Raw genomic sequence first — 19,353 nt, forward strand, 5'->3', positions numbered from 1 at the left:
TGTTTCGGTGCGCTGAGGACAATTCCTTAGACCCCATGGCTTGGTTTTTGCTCTGACATGCACTGGCAACTGTGGGACCTTATATAGACAGGTGTTTGCCTTTCCAAATCAAGTCCAATCAATTGAATTGATCACTGGTGGACTCCAATCAAGTTGTAGAAACATCTCAAGGATGATCAATGGAAACAGGATGCACCTGAAGCTTAATTTTGTGTCTGATAGCAAGGAGTGAATACTTATGTAAATAAGGTATTTATTTTTTAAATATTTAATAACTTTGCAAAAATGTAACTTGTTTTTGTTTTGTCATTATTGGGTATTGTGTGTTGATTACTGAGGATTCTTCTTTTTTTAAATCCATTTTAGAATAAGGTTGTAACATAACAAAGTGGAAAATGTCAAGGGATCTGAATACTTTCCAAAGGCACTGTATTATTTACGGCCCTGCTGTACCGAGCAAGAAAAGTTTGCACCTGCCATTCCCACTAGGTGGTAGTCAGGATAGAAACATCATTGGGGTGCTTCTTGTTATGTTATTAGTCATAATAATGATTGTTTCTGGAGCGAATGTGGTATGGTTTTGAATAAAATTTAACATCGTAACTGCATACGGTTCCCATACATTTCTGCAGGTGCTGTTTGTTATATTTGTTGCTCAAATAATGTATTTCAATTGCGTTTGTCAATATTTGTACAGAGATAGTTGTTTCACCACTCTTTAGTTCTAAAATCACATCAGACAGATGTGGTTTTGTTTCAATGCAGAGGAGCTAGTAATTGTATAGACAATAGTTAATCTATAGAGGAGCTATTTGTAGAAGTTGGGCAGTAGGTAAGGTAGGGGTTTTCTTTTGTTAGACCTACGTAACAGACTCCCTTCACATATCTTAAAGATGTCCCCAAGCCTTAACAAATCAGCCCGGCACCCTCTGTTTACATCTGCAATCCCAAAAAAGGTTGATTTACAAGACATGAAAGGACCCGTTGTCTGAGGATCTTTGGCCTGGGGAACAACTAATGCAGCCGGCCGGACCTAGATATTTCTAGCTGGTTTGTTTAGAGCTTCTCCTGTGTAAGAATCTACGAACATCTCAGGTTACATGGACTTGTTGATATACTTTCATAAACCGAAATTTAAATCTGTCTTTTAGAAATCTGTCTTGGTCCACTTAAAAAAAATATTAAAAAAATTCTCTCCCCTGCTTTGTCATCCCTATGACAAAGTGACTGTGTACAGCTATACAGAAATAATAGATTATATAATAACAATTTCTACTGACTGTGGATGGATGAACTCTGCTGTTTAATCAGCTTGACTGTAGCCACACCTTTGAACATGCCTGATGTTGTGTAGGTCTATCGAGTGTTGCCATGGTGACAGTAAATCCCTGTTGCCCAGTGAGAGAGAGACTGGACAGGTGGTTGTGATTTCTAGTGAAGGCTGGCTGACTGGACTGTATCCGCGAAGCTCAATGACCAATATTTTCATTGCTCATAGTTTCAGGGGGGTACTGTACCATAGAATTACATGTGAATAATCTCTATGTACTCAAGCCTTCATGTACCTTTTCAAGCCTTCATGTACCTTTTTAAGCCTTCATGTACCTTTTCAAGCCTTCATGTACCTTTTCAAGCCTTCATGTACCTTTTCAAGCCTTCATGTACCTAAGTCATTCAAGGGTAACTTTGAACACTAGTAGGGATTCACAATAAGTTTCTGTTCTGTAGATCAAGACTCAGCCTTTTATTTTCAGTTGAAGTTAGGCAGGGACGTGTTTGCTCAGGAAGAAGTAAACAGTAACATATGAAATGTTGCAGATGCAGTAGAAATTTAATGAATAGAGCTGACATGATTCCTTGTACTCTGTCAGAAATGCATGTCTGTTCTGTTCTATTTCTATCTGAACGGACTACTGTGCGTAAACCAGGAATTCCCCATTGCTCTTTGTCTGTTTGGAATCTGTCTCCATGGAAACAACTCATCAGTTATCCATTATGGGTTAGGGCCGTAATCTATGACCCATCATATTGGTGTGGTCAGGAGGTTCAACCACACTGTTTAATTTTTTTTATCAGAAAACAAGAGGCAATGTGTGTCCCAAATGGCACCCTATTCCCTGTTATAGTGCACTATTTTTGACATGGGCCCTGGTCAAAAGTACTGCACTATAAAAGGAATTACGAGCCATTTGGGACATAACTGCAGTCTTTCTAGAGGTAATCTATAGTCACTTTTTGGTCTTTATCTATGACGTGTATATACTCTGTGTTCATGAAGTGTTGACCTAGCTGTAACAATGAGATGCATGGGGACTCGCTAGGTAATGATTTGCAGGTGGTCTGTCCTATCCCTAGCCATGTCTTATTTGTGTAAATGTAATTATGTATACATTCAAACAGGGCACACACGTCTTCACTGGGGTTCTAGTCCACAGAAACCTGCTGTTTATCACTGAGTTATGCAACTAAGAAGCTATTGTGAAGGTTTTTATTTTAACCTTGATCTTTATATTTTTCCTATACTCTGACCATTTGCAGCACCACTTTCTTGCTAATCTAAAACTCTGCATCCAAAAACAGTCATGCTATTGAAATGACAGATGGGGCCTTTAAAGCGTTCAACATAATGCTGACTCATGTCTGCATGCATCTGACCAGTTTGTTTGTTTGCTCTTAATGACCCCTAGAGTCTTCTCCATTCTGCAGCCTACTTGTCTCCTCTGTGTTAACGAACCCAGGGCTGCTGACTGACTGAACAACACAGCCCAGCACAGGTAACAAGGAGAGGAGTGGGTGGGTGAGGAAGCGGTTTCTCAGCCTGCTGCTGCTAGGCAGCCATAGCTCAATGAGAGTAATTGTGTGTTTGTGTACGCCTGTTGTGTGTGCAGTGACAAATTACACATGAATAAATATCTTATAGCTACTTCTCCCAGTGGGAAGGGAGAACTCATTTTAATGAAGCGAACAACAGGGCAGCTGCCTCAACCCAGACTGGGCCATGTTTAGTGAAAAATCTAATAATACGGCGTGAATAGAATATGGCTCTGAACTTGTATTTTTACACAGCTGCTACTCCTCATACAGCTGTTACCATTACCCATACACTTTTATATCCAGTGTAATATAGAAAATATAACAAATATTCTTGTGTAGGTTGGTTGGGAGAGGGCTCTACTCGCAGCCCACTCAACTCCTTTTATATAACATGTACTCCTGCCTTCTGGCCCTGGATTCCTCTGGATGGAAGACTGTTCTTGATGAATGCACTGACATGACTCAACGGTTTCATAACCACAAGGACTTATCGCATCTTGAATCTATGTTTTCATCTCAAATGGCACCCTATTCCCTTTATAGTGTACAACTTTTGACCAGAGCCCATAGGGGATATGCTGCCATTTGGGATGGACACTATCTACTGCATTAATGTACTGCATCATTCCACTGCCCGACAAAACTCGTATTATGAATCCTGTTCTCATATCCTTCTGGCTTGATTGAGGGGATACACATATTCAGGTTCTTAGTTTCAGCTACTTCGTTCAAGGAGAGTCTGATCTCTCTCAAAAGCAGTGTGGTTGGCTAGTATACACGAGTGGACATGCAGTGTGTAGCTGTGCACTATTTATTTCATTTATGTTTTACCTTTAGGTCTCTTTTACAAATGCACCCTGTATATACAACAAATATACACATTGTAACTAACATGTATAATACAAAAACACAGTCACGGGCTGTATAGTATGCAGTGTAGAGCTCTGCTATCCGAGCCCGATGGTCCCCGAGATTATACTTCAGGTTGGGTTTGTTTTTTAAAATCAATTACTAGCTTTACAGGTAGGGCTCGGGTATCACAAAATTGATCATGAACATTTGAAGCTGAGCCATTTGCTTGTGCTCTGATGCGCAGTACACATCATGGTGTCAGAAGCGCTTCAACCTTGTCAAATATAATACCAGAACAATGTCCACAGGAGAGATTATGTTCTAAGCGAATACTTTTTATTTAATTTATTTTGTGATCATGTTTGGTAATTAGTATTTTGTGTTTTTTATTGATGTGTGTTTTGTATTGTGCAGGGCTTATTTAAAAAAGTAACTTGGTCAGCCATGCTTCCCCCAAAAAATGTAACAAGAAAAAAATAAAATAATGGCCAATCAAAGTTGACCTAAACAGTGAGCTCAACTGTGAATGGTCCTGGCACACCGAAAAAAAAACATTTACATTTAAGTCATAACGTGTCAAGGGGAGCCAGTTTGGATATGGCTTCAGACCAATCACATCACAGGCCAAACGTCATTATTGACAGAAAACAACTTGAATTGTTGCATCTCGTTGTGTCGTGCTCCGGTGGCTAACTAGTTAGCTAAAATCGTCCCTTTCCTAAATTAACCATTGATGGAGATAGGGATTTGGACTTGTGGTTTAACTTAATTCTCCTTACTGGCCAATGATTTATAGCGGCGATTCTGATCCAACCATAAATTCATACATTGTGCCCCTGGCCTGAGGATGGAGGTTCAACATGTAGCTAGATGTAGTATGCTAATGTTAATTAGCTGGCCTGGTGTATCGTTGCCCATGAAAGGAAGTTAGGCTTGCGAGCAAGTATTTTAGCCAGGTAGCCTAGGACAACAAAAATTACTGGTGTGTACTGTATGACAGTGTCATAGACAGTTTAGGCAAAATGAAAGAGGATAGTACTGGCGTTTCTCTACAAGTAGGGTGAGTCAACATGTTTTGTTTTTTCTACTTGCGCGCAAGAAATCAGTACCATGGACAGCCACATATTTAGCTTACATTGGATTGGACAGTAGTTTTTAGTATCTTTTAGTTGTCACTATGTTAGACTAGGCATAGGTGATTAGATGGTGCTGGAATAGTGGAGGCAGATCCTGTTTTCTTTGACTTGCGATAACCCTATGGTTCTAAATCAATAGTTTAGTAGTCCGAAAATGTCTGAAACATTACCTTACTTGACCATGCTATGGTCATGTAACTGACAAGCACGGAGAGATGTTGCTCTGAAACAAATGTGTGGTCTAATTTATTCTGCCACTGTGTCTTGTTGTCTCGGTCTTATATATCACGGTATATGAACTAACAGGTTATAGAGCAAACAATGCAATTATCACAACACATCGGTTGTAATATGGCAATTTTTTTCCTGGATTTGCTTCCCCAGGGATTTTACCCACGTAACTCTACTGATTACACCCTAGATCAGCTAGATGCAGGCAAAAGTGTTTCTCTCGACCTGTGCACCTACGTTGTAAACATTCATAGGCTAGCTTGTAGCAACCTCATGATGGGTATAGAGAGAATTTGAGTATCATGTAGTAACTTAAACCTACCGATGTTACATTGAACTGGGTGAATGGAAAATGAATGACTGTCATCCAATATGCTGTTATAGAAATAAGGCCATGTTCATTTAAAAAACAAAATCATCATCCCTCATCTTAAATGGCACAGACCACCACTGGTGTATTGTGTGTGTGTGTGTAGTATGCAGTGTGTCTGTGTTGGTGTGTAGTATGCATGTGCTTGTGTGTGAATCAGGAACACTGATGCCCATGCACACACACACACATCCATGTCGGAGGCCCCAGCAGGCAACGAAGCTTATCAGAACTGTGTATGTAAATAACTCCTCAGAGGTGTATTTTCATCCTCAGGACACTTCCTCTTGCGATGTTCCCTACTACACTATCTACAGTATCTGCCTCTTTTCCAGGTACAGTATTGGAGCTATTCCCACCTTGACCGTTTTATCCAAGGGATGATATCAAACAAGACTTGTAGTGTGATTTATTTATTTATTTAATGTTGAATGTTTCTATTGACAGAAAATGACAAGTTAGAAATATTTTCTATTATGGCTGATATGGTTAATAATTTTAACAGATTTAGTTATTACACTTCTGAACAGTAAAGTGTAAACACAGAAGCACCCAAACAAGTCCCCATTGAGGGAGAAATTCATAACCAATAAAATAACAATTTACAGTAGATACATGTGACAAATCAAACTAGAGGGATAATATATACCGTCCTGTAAACACATTTAAAGTTCTCAAGGTGAAAATACAATAAATGATAATAATTTCCAAAATATGTAAAGACCTATATTTAGTGTATACATCAGTGCCTTGGTGTTTTAAACACATAGAAATACAGTGTAAGACCAGTTTCTTAAACAATATCACTGTGTTTAGACATCCACCCCAATTATATTTTAATTGGTATTTTGACCAAACCGTGCTGCTGTGAAAAGATCTGATTTGATTGGTCCCCCCAAAACATGTCGGAAATGCAGCTTAAAAGCCCTGGTTTGTTGATAAACTTGTTTGAATCCCTTACCTCCATTCCCTGTCCAATATAACAGAACTAAAAGGAGACACATTGCCCTCCTGTGAAAGTCTGTTGACTATAACAGGACAGCAGTGATCCCAGAGAGAACAGAAACGAAACACACTAGGCTTAGGGGTCAGGGGTGAAGGTGGATGCTGATAAAATAGGTAAGCGTAAGATAAGAACAGACAACGTGAAATAATCTATCCTCTCTCCTGTCTCTCTGTCCATGTCTCGCCTTCCCTTTCTCTTCATTATAATGTGATTCTCATAGTCACATTAATTTAACCCCCTAGATGTAATGTTTGCACCCCAAAGGAAATCAAATTAGAATAAAAAAATCCCAATAAAAATCTGTCCGTTTAAGCTAGAGATATCTTGCATTGGATGCGTCTCAATCCCCCACATCAGCCGATGTCGCACTTGCGGTGAAAGGTGACAGAGTGGTGTTTGTCAGACCATGAGATATTCCGAAACACAACATTGTCTGTAGCATCCAAACGGTTTGGCCTACAAACTATTATTAAGGTTGAGACTCTCATGAACACGATGATGGTCTCCGTTTTGCTCTACGACCCCCACAAGCGTCATGGGACTTATCTGAAGTAGTTACAACCGATCTGACCATTTCTGTCTGTACCATCCAAAAGGTTTGAGCTACACACTAATAACCCATCTGTGGAAAGGTGAGTCTCTCACGAACACGTACATGTCAGTCGCACAGTGCCTTGCAAAAGTATTCATCCTCCTTGGCGTTTTTCCTATTTTGCATTACATCCTGTAATTTATTTGGATTTCATGTAATGGACATACACAAAATAGTCCAATTGGTGAAGTGAAATTTTAAAAATTACTTGTTTCAAAAAATTCTAAAAAAAAAAAAAATGGAAAAGTGGTGCATGCATATGTATTCACCCCCTTTGCTATGAAGCCCCTAAATAAGATCTGGTGCAACCAATTACCCCCAGAAGTAATATAATTTGTTAAATAAAGTCCACCTGTGTGCAATCTAAGTGTCACATGATCTGTCACATGATCTCAGAGTATATACACCTGTTCTGAAAGGCCCCAGAGTCTGCAACACCACTAAACAAGGGGCAACACCAAGACCAAGGAGCTCTCCAAACAGGTCAGGGACAAAGTTGTGGAGAAGTACAGATCAGGGTTGGGTTATAAAAAAAATATCCGAAACTTTGAACATCCCTCTGAGCACCATTAAATCCATTATTAAAAAATGGAAAGAATATGGCACAACAACAAACCTGCCAAGAGAGGGCCGCCCACCAAAACTCACAGACCAGGCAAGGAGGGCATTAATCAGAGAGGCAACAAAGTGACCAAAGATAACCCTGAAGGAGATGCAAAGCCAAAAAAAAAGCCATTGATTAAAGAAGAAAAATAAGCAAACACGTTTGGTGTTCGCCAAAAGGCATGTGGGAGACTCCCCAAACATATGGAATAAGTTACTCTGATCAGATGAGACCTAAAATGTAGCTTTTTGTCCATCAAGGAAAACGCTATGTCTGGCACAAACCCAACACCTCTCGTCACCCCAAGAATACCATCCCCACAGTGAAGCATGGTGGTGGCAGCATCATGCTATGAGGATGTTTTTCCATCAACAGGGACTGGGAAACTGGTCAGAATTGAAGGAATGATGGATGGCGCTAAATACAGGGAAATTCTTGAGGGAAACCTGTTTCAGTCTTCCAGATATTTGAGACTGGGAGAGTGGTTCACCTTCCAGCAGGACAATGACCCTAAGCATACTGCTAAAGCAACACTCAAGTGTTTTAAGGGGAAACATTTAAATGTCTTGGAATGGCCAAGTCAAAGCCCAGACCTCCATCCAATTGAGAATCTCTGGTATAGCTTAAAAATTGCTGTACACCAGCGGAACCCATCCAACTTGAAGGATCTGGAGCAGTTTTGCATTGAAGAATTGGCAAAAATCCCAGTGCCTAGATGTGCCAAGCTTATAAATACATACCCCAAGAGACTTGCAGCTGTAATTGTTGCAAAAGGTGGCTCTACAAAGTATTGACTTTTGAATAGTGAATAGTTATGCACGCTCAAGTTCAGTTTTTTTTGTCTTATTTCTTTTTTTGTTTCACAATAGAAATGAATTTACATCTTCAAATGTTGTTGTGTAAATCAGATGAAACAAACCCCCGAAAAATCTATTTTAATTCCAGGTTGTAAGGCAATAAAATAGGAAAAATAGGAAAAATCGTGAATACTTCGCAAGCCACTGTACATTTTGCTCTAGGATGCCCAGAGGCTTTCACATGACTTGTCTGAAGGTCCCCCAGTACCAAATGAATGGAAGTATATATGGAAACTGTTTAGTTCCAAAAAATAAGTGGTTAAATACATGTAAAAAAAATGTTTTAAGTATTTCTTATATATAGGACAGACACTTCAGAACAAACTTCCTTTAGATTTTTTACAGGGCTTAGACTGAAAGGTTTTTATGGCTGTGCAACAAATTCCTTTTGAAACTGCCTTATTGTCCAATCACTCTGGCCACACTGCTGTGTGTTGCTGTGTTGGTTGGATCTCCCATCAGTGCATGGGGTTGTGGCCCGGGGGTGGGGAGTGCTGGCTTGGGAGATGGGTAGGTGGAGGGTGGCTAGTACTGCCACTGGGACAGTCTGGATGAGACACAGGGAGATGAGAGACACACTTGTTCTGGGTGCACAGCACCAAGACTGTGGCCTCTCCTCTGACACTGGCTCCCTCCAGCCCTACTGTATGTACAGAACAGCCTGGCCTCTACAGTGGTCAAAGGTTTTGGGGCTGCAGGGGAAACTAGGGCACAGACTAGAATAGGGGGAGGGTGAAGAACAGGAACCAGGTTGTAGTAGCATAGATTCACCACAGAGGCTTCTTATACACACCATTTCCCTGAGAAAGACAAGGCAGAAGAATTAGATTTGAAATCCTCTACTTTTCACACTGTCGTGCCAACCCAAACTGTCCTGTGCAGGCTCAGATATGTTCTTTTCACATTGACTTTTCCAGCAACTATGGTGGATGCATAACCAGGCCAGCATAGTACAGCTCAGCTCGGCTCAGTAGTTTTAAAAAGGGAAAGAAGACAGAAAAAACACCATGGATGCGCAGTATACTGTTGTGTATGATGGAAGTGAAGTGCTTACACTGACTGCTGGGGACAGTCCTGTGGTGGGTAGGGGCACCAGAGAGTGAGGCAGGGAGCTGCTGCTCTGGTTTAGAGTGGGGGCCGTGGCCCTGGGGAGGCCCGTCTCATGGGACTGGTCCCTCTGTAGAGAGGACACGCACACATAGAGAATTAAAAAACGGTTGGTTTCGGGTATGTATTTCTTGGAGAATAACACTAGTGTGATAATGATATGAGGGTTTAAGTCAGTGTATTGGGTAAAACCCACTCACATTTGCCAGGCTCTTGGTGATTAGAGCTAGTTCTGTGGGCTGGTACACACAGCTGCGGAGCTGACCGCTATAACCACCGTATGGAGATACAGGCTTGTTGGCTGCTAGGGAGAAGAGGGAGAGAGGAATGGAAGAAAGAAAGAAATTAAAAATAATTTAAACTTCAAAACTCAGCTGCAAGTGCTTCAATTGCTTTGGATCGCTTAGGGCTGAATGATCAAATACACACTGGGATTTTGTAATAATGGGATTACATTTCTGACCAGCTCCCTTAAAGTTACAAACTACCAGTTCCTTACAAATAGTTATAGTTTCAACTTTATTACTTGCAGTACGTACATGTCACAGACAAAGATAATATAATATTCCATTTGGATATGTCACATACATCACTATCGGATACATCTGACATTATTTTAAGAGAATGCGTGAGCCACTGTCTCTATGGCAACATCATGGTGCGAATTACTGGGGAGTCGGGGGGGGGGGGGGGGACTCAGCTCCCCCTAAATGAGACGTTAGCTCTCCTAAATGCATGGGGGTCTCTAAATAATGCTAATTGAACCATGAACCTATTTGTTTAAAATGCTATGGTAAATATTCAAATAAAAGCTTCCAATGAAATGAACACCCCCACCTCTCTGTCATGGTTTAAACCATTTATTTCTATGTGGTGGTGCTGTCCACTTAGTAGTGCTGAATTTCGGCCTCAGCTGAGCTCCTTTTATGCATAATTTTCTTTGTACTTCCTCATTTTCGCCTTTGTTTGCCATGTGTCTTTGATAAAAATAGCATATACCTTTATTCCAATGCATTCAATTTATCTGTTGATTTATCATTGTTTGCTTTTATCAGTCAGCTGTTTAGAGTGCTAATTGTTTTGTTTTTCAGGTACACACGGTTACTGGTGTTCTCTATGCCATCTGTGGCCAGAAGTATTAGACCACTGATTTAGCTTTATTATTTTCTATAAATATTTGTTTTCTTTGCTGGTAGCCTAGTGGCTAGAGCGTTTGACTAGTAACCGAAAGGTTGCAAGATCGAATCCCCGAGCTGACAAGGTAAAAATCTGTCGTTCTGCCTCTGAACAAGGCAGTTGTTATTCCCAGCAAAGACCAAACATATCATGACTGGTTGTGTTTATGCCACATTAAAAGGTAAAACATTTTTACAATTTAAATGACGTCTTTATTATTAGGCCCGTAAAATAAAATGCAAGAGCATGCACTCAATACAGAGACCACCCCGAATGGCATGGGTTAATTTGCACTCTGGGCAACAGAAACATAAAAATGTGTGTTTAATCATAGCCAAACAGGACAGTCGATCAGCTCATTGTAACCCATTTACAGTCCACATCAAGCTGGGTATTTACTGTAATTTACAGTATTCACACAATCATTACTTCTGTGTTTCAAACTTACACAATCACCACAACATTTCCATCCTGTTTAATACCGTAACCAAAGAGGTGTGTGTGTGTGGTGGTGGTGGTGGTGGGAGGGGGGATTAGGATGGAAACAGACCATTACTGGGGTCAAAGTTCACAACCCAGCCCGCACATCCCCTCGTCCTGTCAAATGGAACCCCCAGAGTCCCGGTCAAAACTATTACACTATACAGGAAATAAGGTGCCATTTGTTAGGCAGCCAGTCTCTTAAATAACAGGTTATTATGCTATTAGGTACTGTAAAGCTCTACAAACAGAACAGGTAAACCTGACCATAGAATAGGTCAAACTGACCCTAGATGGAGAATAGCTTTTCTGTGTGTCCATTACCATGTGAATAGTAATTTGCATCCCAAATGGCACCCTATTTCCTACATAGCATACTACTTTTGACCTGGGCACATAGAGAATAGGGTGCCATTTGAGTCACAGCCTAGATCTCCTATTTGTTCCATTTGAATTTCAAGAGTATAACTGATACTGTACAGCTCAGATCACAAAAGGACCCTCTCCCTCTAGCCCAGGTTGGCAAATATACAGTATGAGATCACCCAGGCCAGGCTGTGTAGAGGGGAAAGGTCAAAGGTGATATAAATGTTATTAAAATCTTTCATGTCTACATACATTAGTAAACAACGCCAATTATGCTGTTTTCATGCGGTTATAGGTATTCCCTCCTACTGGCCAGAGAGACACCTGTATGTAGTAGGTAGACATGTACAAAAATGGATCCAACCAGTAGAAAATATGGAGAATTCTAGTCCCTACACATTGTTACTTAGAATTCTAGAGCAAATACGCTGAAATCCAACCAACACTAACCCCATTTTCCCAGCTAAGACCAAAATAAATAATGGGAAGAGAAAAAAAGGATACATTGTATGTTTCCCAAATGCCCCCATATTCCCTACATAGGCTGTGTTTTTCAGCCAGCCAAATTCTGATATGTTTTTCACTTTTGACCAATTCCATCAAATGTTTTCTCATCAGTTGATCTGATTGATCAAAAATACCAATTTGTGAAAAAAAATATCAGAATTGGGCTGCCTGTGTAGTGTACTTCTTTTGATCAGGTCCCAGGTCAAAAGTAGTGCACTATGTATGGAATAGGGTGCAATTTGGGGAACACACCTATGTTGTCTGACGACTGAGATCAGTGGAAAGGCACATGCTCTCCTGTGTGTTTTAGTGGGCAGGTGAACAGGAAACAGAACAGAGTGTTACATCAGAAACCAGAGGCGGTTTAACGTGTCAGTCAGGAGATGGCATCCTCAAACAGGTTAAGCTGGCGTGGGACGACAGAGGGGCACACTTTTCTTACTCCATATCTACTACTGATATACACTGAGTACACCAAACATTAGGAACATTGGTGTGTGTTGTTAGATACTATTGCACTGTTGGAGCTAGGAACACACACATTTCGTTGCACCCACAATAACATCTGCTAAATATGTGTATGTGACCAATAAAATTTGATTAGACATACACAATCCATGTCTCAAGGCTTTAAAAAATCCTTCTTTAACCCGTCTCCTCACCTTCATCTACACTGATTAAAGAGGATTTAAACAAGTGACATCAATAAGGGATCATATGGATTAACCTGTACAGTCTGTCATGGAAAGAGCAGGTGTTCTTAATGTTTTATATATACTCAGTGTCCAGTCTATTAGGTACACCACCCGAGTCACGAAAATGGTTCACTCCTACAGTCACATTTCGGTCGCTTGCTATATAAAGCAGGCAGACAAGCATCGAGTCGTTCAGTTACTGTTCGATTGAACGTTAGAATAGGCAAAACGAGTGACTGAAGCAACTTTGAGCGTGGTATTGTCTGTGCCAGGCACTCTGGTTCCAGTATTTTAGAGACGGGTGGCCTCTTGGGCTTTTACTTAATAAATGTATATTTAAGTGATAATGCCTGAGAAGCCGGTGTTTGGAGGATATATTGCCATGCGTGTTGTTAGGCCAGTGCCAATATATCCTCCAAACACTGGCTTCAAGGGCATTATCACTTTTTATACAACGGGTTACCAACATATTCAAATAATGATTTACATATTTTCATTGAAAACGTTATTTTGATTAATGTATTCATACTATTTCATCCTTCAACAAGATATAGTCCCGACACAAATCTAGACTTGCTAGAGACGCGACCCAGACGTTCAGATTTCTTGTTCTGCATCAATGGACGCGATCCAGTCGTTCGTTCTTAATGTTCCTTTACAGTCGCGTCAAAAAGTGCAGCCAGAATAACAGCAAAGTAGCTGCATTTGCATAAACTGTTTTCTAGTGACATTTATTTGGATACATCCATAACAATGACCTAATGAGTCGCGATTTCGCCTGGAATAGAAAATGTGCTCCCTCGTCAGGAAACTGTTGTTCAGAGGAGCTAGCCAACAACACAGCCACATTAACACAATCACTTTAAACTGAAGCTGCAAAGACTGCAATTTAGCTGTGTTTCGTTTCACCTTTTTCCAACTGACATTTTTAAAAATATATCCATTAAAATTATGCCAGCTGATTCATGATATCGACTGGCTGAGAAACACTGCCTGCATGTCTGTCTCGTCCCAGCTCATGACGCGTTCATTACAATGGGACAGCAGGAAATTTAATTTGAATATTGAAACAATGTTGCAAATGTTGGAGAGACAGACAGCAAGGTTTATACAAATCCCCGCTGTTAAAAAAGAAATGTTGGTCTAAAAGAAATGTGAGATAATGTCTAGATGCTTTTTATAGTGGATATCAAGTGTATAACTTGTCTGGCTGGGTTGATGAGACAGTGGATTACGCAGTCAGATGGAACAGAGTAAATAGGCATTTTCAATCATAGATTTAGCCGTGGCAATTTGTGGAATAGAATGGGGTTTTAACCAATCAGCATTCAGGATTAGACCCACCCGTTGTATAACATAATTTACATTACTGTAGGGTGAGAATGGGCGAATAATTGCTAGGACCAGAACAGATCAAACCTAGAAGAGCGCAAAACTATTTAAGCATTCCTTGCTTGTCCGCTTTGAGTTGATCTCTGTCCAATCTATACATAATAACACTGTGTTACTGCGTAGACCCGTTATGTAACTTGTCACTATACGAAAGTTGAAATACGGGGAAATCAATAAGATAAGAGCGTGAAAGACTGATACTATTAGATAGTATTATTAGATAATGATTAAGCCCTGTGATAAATAAACATGGATGCCGATGTAACAGAAAATATTCCAGGAAATCAGATGGAACATATTCAAATGATTAAACCTACATGAAACACATTTCTAGTGGATGGAGAAAATGTATTCATGATGCTATGATGGCACTGGCGTTACTCTCTCTCTTTTTTTAAAGTTTGTATATTTTGTTGTTTTTATCCTGACTGCACTACAAATTTCCCAAATGGGACAACACAGATATTGATTGATTGAATGGTTGGCTGGGCCTTCCTACTGTACCTGTGTTGGGTTCGTCCATGGAGAAGGCCTTGTTCTCCATGTACATGTTCTGATGGGCTGCTGCTGCTGCAGTGTTCTGCTCCTTCAGAATGTTATCATAGACCAAGCTCCTGACTGGGTAGATAATGTGTTCCCCATCACTGGGCTGCTCATCCCCCTCCTCCTGCTCCTTGGTGAGGGAGCAGATTTCTGGGATGGTGTATAGGACCAAGAACACCCAGGCATTGCTGACCAGGGCAATGGCCAGGGTGGGGTCGTCCCAGCTGGGGTCCCCGGCCACCTGGTTCCCATGGATGTACATGACGATCCAGGCCACCCACACGGCCATGGAGCAGACCCCGGTGGCCAGGATGAAGGCTCCGTCCCGCCGCCAGGCCTTGTGTTTGTGTGTGAGCGAGGGCACGGCCATCAGCACCACGCCCAGCAGCAGGGCCATGACATAGATCAAAGCCATCACAAAGTCCTGGTTGCTGATACTGCAGGAGATGTCCGGGCTGCCACTGGCTGTCATTGGCCTCCTCTCCACCGTGATGATCAGCCACTCTGTATTGATGATGATCTCAACCAGCCAGAAGGCCAGGGCCCCCAGACACAGCATCCAGCCCCGGGGGCCCTGGCCCTGCCGGTTCAGGAGCACCAGCCACAGCCCATGCATCAGGAGGCAGGCAAGACCACCCGCAAACAGTACACCGAACAGGAAGCGACGCGCGGTGCAGCTTGTGAAGTCCCGGCCCATGATAAAGGCAAAAGAGAGGCCAAAGAGGCCAAGGGTGAAGACCAGAAAGCTGGCCTGCAGGGCCACCATACCTTTCCTCTTCCTGTCTGTCACGAAGGGAAGGCTGGCCATGAGGATGATGATGAGGACGAAGGCCGTCACCACGCCTAAAGCCGCCAGTGACTCCACCACGATGCCCCACACTGCAGTCAAGTCACACAGGTTGAAGTACAGGGAGCCCACGGAGGGGCCACAGCCTTTAGGAACGTTGGTGATGGGGGCCGCCATGGCACTGCTGGGGGACACACACATCAGAAACACACATTCAGTACATCTAAAGCCTGAGCCCCCCTTTATCCCTTATTATGATTGAATCAGTCAAGTACTGGGGATGGCAGGTACTCAAAGTGATATTTAACCATCGCATGGTAACCACTTAGCTACATGCAGTAACCTGGTCACTGCATCCTGTAGGTTATACAGAATATTCATTCTCAGATTCCAACAGGTTATATTGAATCCTAGTGCTACACCTATTCAATATTACATGAAACACTGTGTGTCTTACATAAGCTGGTACATGACAGAGTGGCTGGCTGGATCAGAATGGCTTCAGTCCTTACAGTGATTACATCCCCCGCATGGCGCCAGCCAGGTAATGGAAGGTGCCACACACACACCTGTTTCCTGGATAATTCTACCACTGATCAGAGTCACCACTGACCAAGAAATCCCACACAACTGAAAGTGATCACTGCTCAGCTTATCAAGGACTGTGTGTCTACAGGTCTAATCTTTGTGAGAAGAGACCTCTGAAACAGAAAGCAACCTGCTGGGCACACTGATTGAATGAATCAACATTGTTTCCATGTCATTTCAATGAAATGACATTGAACCAACGTGTAATAGAGGTTGAATTGACATCTGTGCCCAGTGGGAAGAGTGTACTGTACATCCAAGATGGAATATCTGGGCAAGTAGGGGGCTAGCTAGCCTATATTTAAAAAGAACCAATGCATTGCCATAGTAACTATGTAGCAGGTAAGGAAGACAAACACACTGATACAGAGAAATACTTGTGTGTCTAACATAAAGGATGGGTGACTGACAGCCAGGCCAAAGCATCTGCTAAATACATTTGTCCCGTTGAACTGCCTCCATTTGAGGCAGTTCAACTACAGAAACATGATAAACAACCTATTTGAATGGTATTGATTAATCAATAATGAGCCATTTGATCAACTGTATACTATTAATACTAAACTTCCATAGAACACTAGTATGCCATTTGAATAATATTATTTCCTTAACAAGTATTCAATTGTGTTCCTAATTCTAATGAGGAGTAGCCTATAGCCTAGTTATTATTTGAGGGCCTACTCATTAATGAGTAATACTATTAAGAATGATAGATAAATGACTGGAAACTGAGTTGTAAAGGTTATCATTCTACTACGCCCGTGTATTACCTGCCGACAGGGGTGATGATGTGAATACGCGCCGCTCCTCTTTCTCGTCAAAAGCAGACAGAAGAATCCAGGTAATTTAGACTACAAACCTGTATTGATATTTAATCCAGAAAAATCGAATTCCTTTTCGCAACCGGTGTTTATTTTCTATTGATTTCAATATGTTTTGACTTGAAATAGTTTATCAAATCTACAAAGAACTATCCGTAAAGACATACTGCCAAGTTACACTCAATTTGACAGATTTTGCTCTACGTGTCCAAATGTCTTCCTTTGGTGGTCAGTGTTCGTCTCCAATAATTCGCAAAGATTTTGACGGTGTGACTTCTTGATAACAGAGCCAGTATTTTTTCTGCCCACTCCCATTCTGCTATGATCGCCGGGCTACCAGGGCCGGCTTACCAAACGGGCACGCAGGGCACGTACCCTGGGGCCCGACCTGTGCGTTTGGATTGTTGTGTAGTTTAAAAGTTCTCTAGCGCTATTTTGGAAAGACGGGGAGGCTGTAGGCGGCAGGGCAGGACACATCCAAAAACCCAAACAATTATGCAATAATTTTTTTACACATTTTCCCAAACCAGTTTAGGGTCTCTCACCAATATGCCTCTCTCTCTCGCTCAATCTCACCAATGAAGCCCCTGTTTAACTAAAGCACCCTTACACTTGAGCAAACTCTGCTACAGGTTTTGTTCGGGTTTGAGACATAAAATAGGGAATGTTTTAGTAAACTACCAAACATACATAGAATGAAGGGATACATTCAGCTGTGGATACTGGGACAAGATACATGTGCATGTTATTAAGTACTTATTTTAATCTCCTAAAATATCTTAATTCAATTAAGAAACATGCCTTTAGCCCTCTTTTTAAAATGTCATGATATGGTATAGAATACTAGGCTAATCCATAGATTTGCAAGGTGTGAGCATTTTGCAGGGCCACCTGGTGGATGATTATGATACAGGATTAACTGAGATTTTTCAATATGCCAGACATTTGATCAAAACCACCCATAATTGAGCTGTCTTTAGCCTTGCTCATACCTGGGGCTATGTGTCCTTTTCCCTGATCTCAAATACAGTCAGAATGTCAACTGCCTGTGACAACTTTATTACATTTTACATGTAAAAACCTGAACATTTCAGGAACATTTGCAACCCTATTCCTTCCGTGTCATTCTGCCAAAGAGTAGGAAACTAATCTAACCATCATCATATATCAATTCAGAAGTAAAATTGTCACTCAATTAAAATCATACAAATCATAAGAAAATATAAAGAATACATTTGAGTATGTGACTGTTATGAGCAACACAAATGCAAATATTTCTTTAAGGTAGGATACATGCATTTGTACAGAAAGGATATACACATATCCTGTCTAAGATCACTGTTGTATCCAACCTGAACGTTCAACACCCTCCTGTGGATAGAATCTTTTTTAACCACTGTGATGTTTTTATGCTTAGCACTCCTGTAATGCCAAACTTGATTTTTCCTAAACCAACACATGTGTTTGTCTCTTGGAATCACTACCATGATCACAGATTATTATAATGATGATGACGTTAAGATTGTGTCGATTTCACTTTGTTTTGGGGGGTGGTCCTACACTACCGTTCAAAAGTTAGAAATATCCTTGTTTTTGAAAGAAAGGCACATTTTTTTGTCCATTAAAATAACATCAAATTGATCAGAAATACAGTGTAGACATTGTTAATGTTGTAAATTACTATTGTAGCTGGAAATGGCAGATTTTGTTAAGGACTATCAACATAGGCATACAGAGGCCCATTATCAGCAACCATCACTCCTGTGTTCCAATGTCATGTTGTGTTAGATAATCCAATGTTATCATTTTAAAAGGCTAATTGATCATTAGAAAACCTTTTTGAAATTATGTTAGCACAGCTGAAATCTGTCATCCTGATGAAAGAAGCAATAAAACTGGCCTTCTTTAGACTAGTTGAGTATCTGGAGCATCAGCATTTGTGGGTTCGATTACAGGCGCAAAATGGCCAGAAACCATGCACTTTCTTCTGAAACTCATCAGTCTATTCTTGTTCTGAGAAATTAAGGCTATTCCATACAAGAAATTGCAAAGAAACTGAAGATCTCATACAACGCTGTGTACTACTCCCTTCATAGAACAGCACACACTGGCTCTAACCAGAATAGAAAGAGGAGTGGGAGGCCCCGGGGGAAACAACTGTGATGATGGTGTATGGCAGGGCTATTCAATTCCGGACATGGAGGACCGAAACACTTAGAAGGAAAGGAAACACACTAGAAGTGTTTTGGCCGTCCATGAAAATAATTTAACAGCCCTGGTGTAGGAGGTAGAGTCCTTGGTCAAAGTGGACGAGGCCGATGGAGGCCTGCTGTGTGGTGTCCACGCCCAGCAAGGCGTGGACTGCCTTCCTGTGGGCCAGTCTGTGTGATGGAGAAACCAGCGTTGCCCTCCAACTGAGACAGAACCAT

The 19,353-nt window shown here is 41.2% G+C and overlaps 1 protein-coding gene across 1 annotated transcript; it reads right to left on the reverse strand.

The window, feature by feature from the left end:
* Window positions 1-8,920: 8,920 nt before the first annotated feature.
* Window positions 8,921-15,692, reverse strand: LOC115109958 (G-protein coupled receptor family C group 5 member C-like). Its single transcript, XM_065011051.1, has 5 exons — window positions 14,690-15,692; window positions 9,770-9,873; window positions 9,487-9,639; window positions 9,256-9,262; window positions 8,921-9,009 (listed from the first exon to the last, which is right to left on the reverse strand). The coding sequence occupies exons 1-5, from the start codon at window positions 15,690-15,692 to the stop codon at window positions 8,921-8,923; spliced, it is 1,356 nt and encodes a 451-aa protein (XP_064867123.1).
* Between the last annotated feature and the right edge of the window lie 3,661 nt (window positions 15,693-19,353).

The sequence above is a fragment of the Oncorhynchus nerka genome, linkage group LG26, assembly GCF_034236695.1.
Source record: "Oncorhynchus nerka isolate Pitt River linkage group LG26, Oner_Uvic_2.0, whole genome shotgun sequence".
In the NCBI taxonomy this organism is placed as follows: Eukaryota; Metazoa; Chordata; class Actinopteri; order Salmoniformes; family Salmonidae; genus Oncorhynchus; species Oncorhynchus nerka.

Excerpts from the sequence above, each read along its gene's own strand:
- LOC115109958 (XM_065011051.1), bottom strand. The coding sequence starts at position 15,692 with ATGGCGGCCCCCATCACCAACGTTCCTAAAGGCTGTGGCCCCTCCGTG. Across the intron at positions 9,874-14,689 it reads CATGGACGAACCCAACACAG|CAGCCAACAAGCCTGTATCT; the intron begins GTACAGTAGGAA and ends TCTTCTCCCTAG. Across the intron at positions 9,640-9,769 it reads TCACCAAGAGCCTGGCAAAT|AGGGACCAGTCCCATGAGAC; the intron begins GTGAGTGGGTTT and ends TCCTCTCTACAG.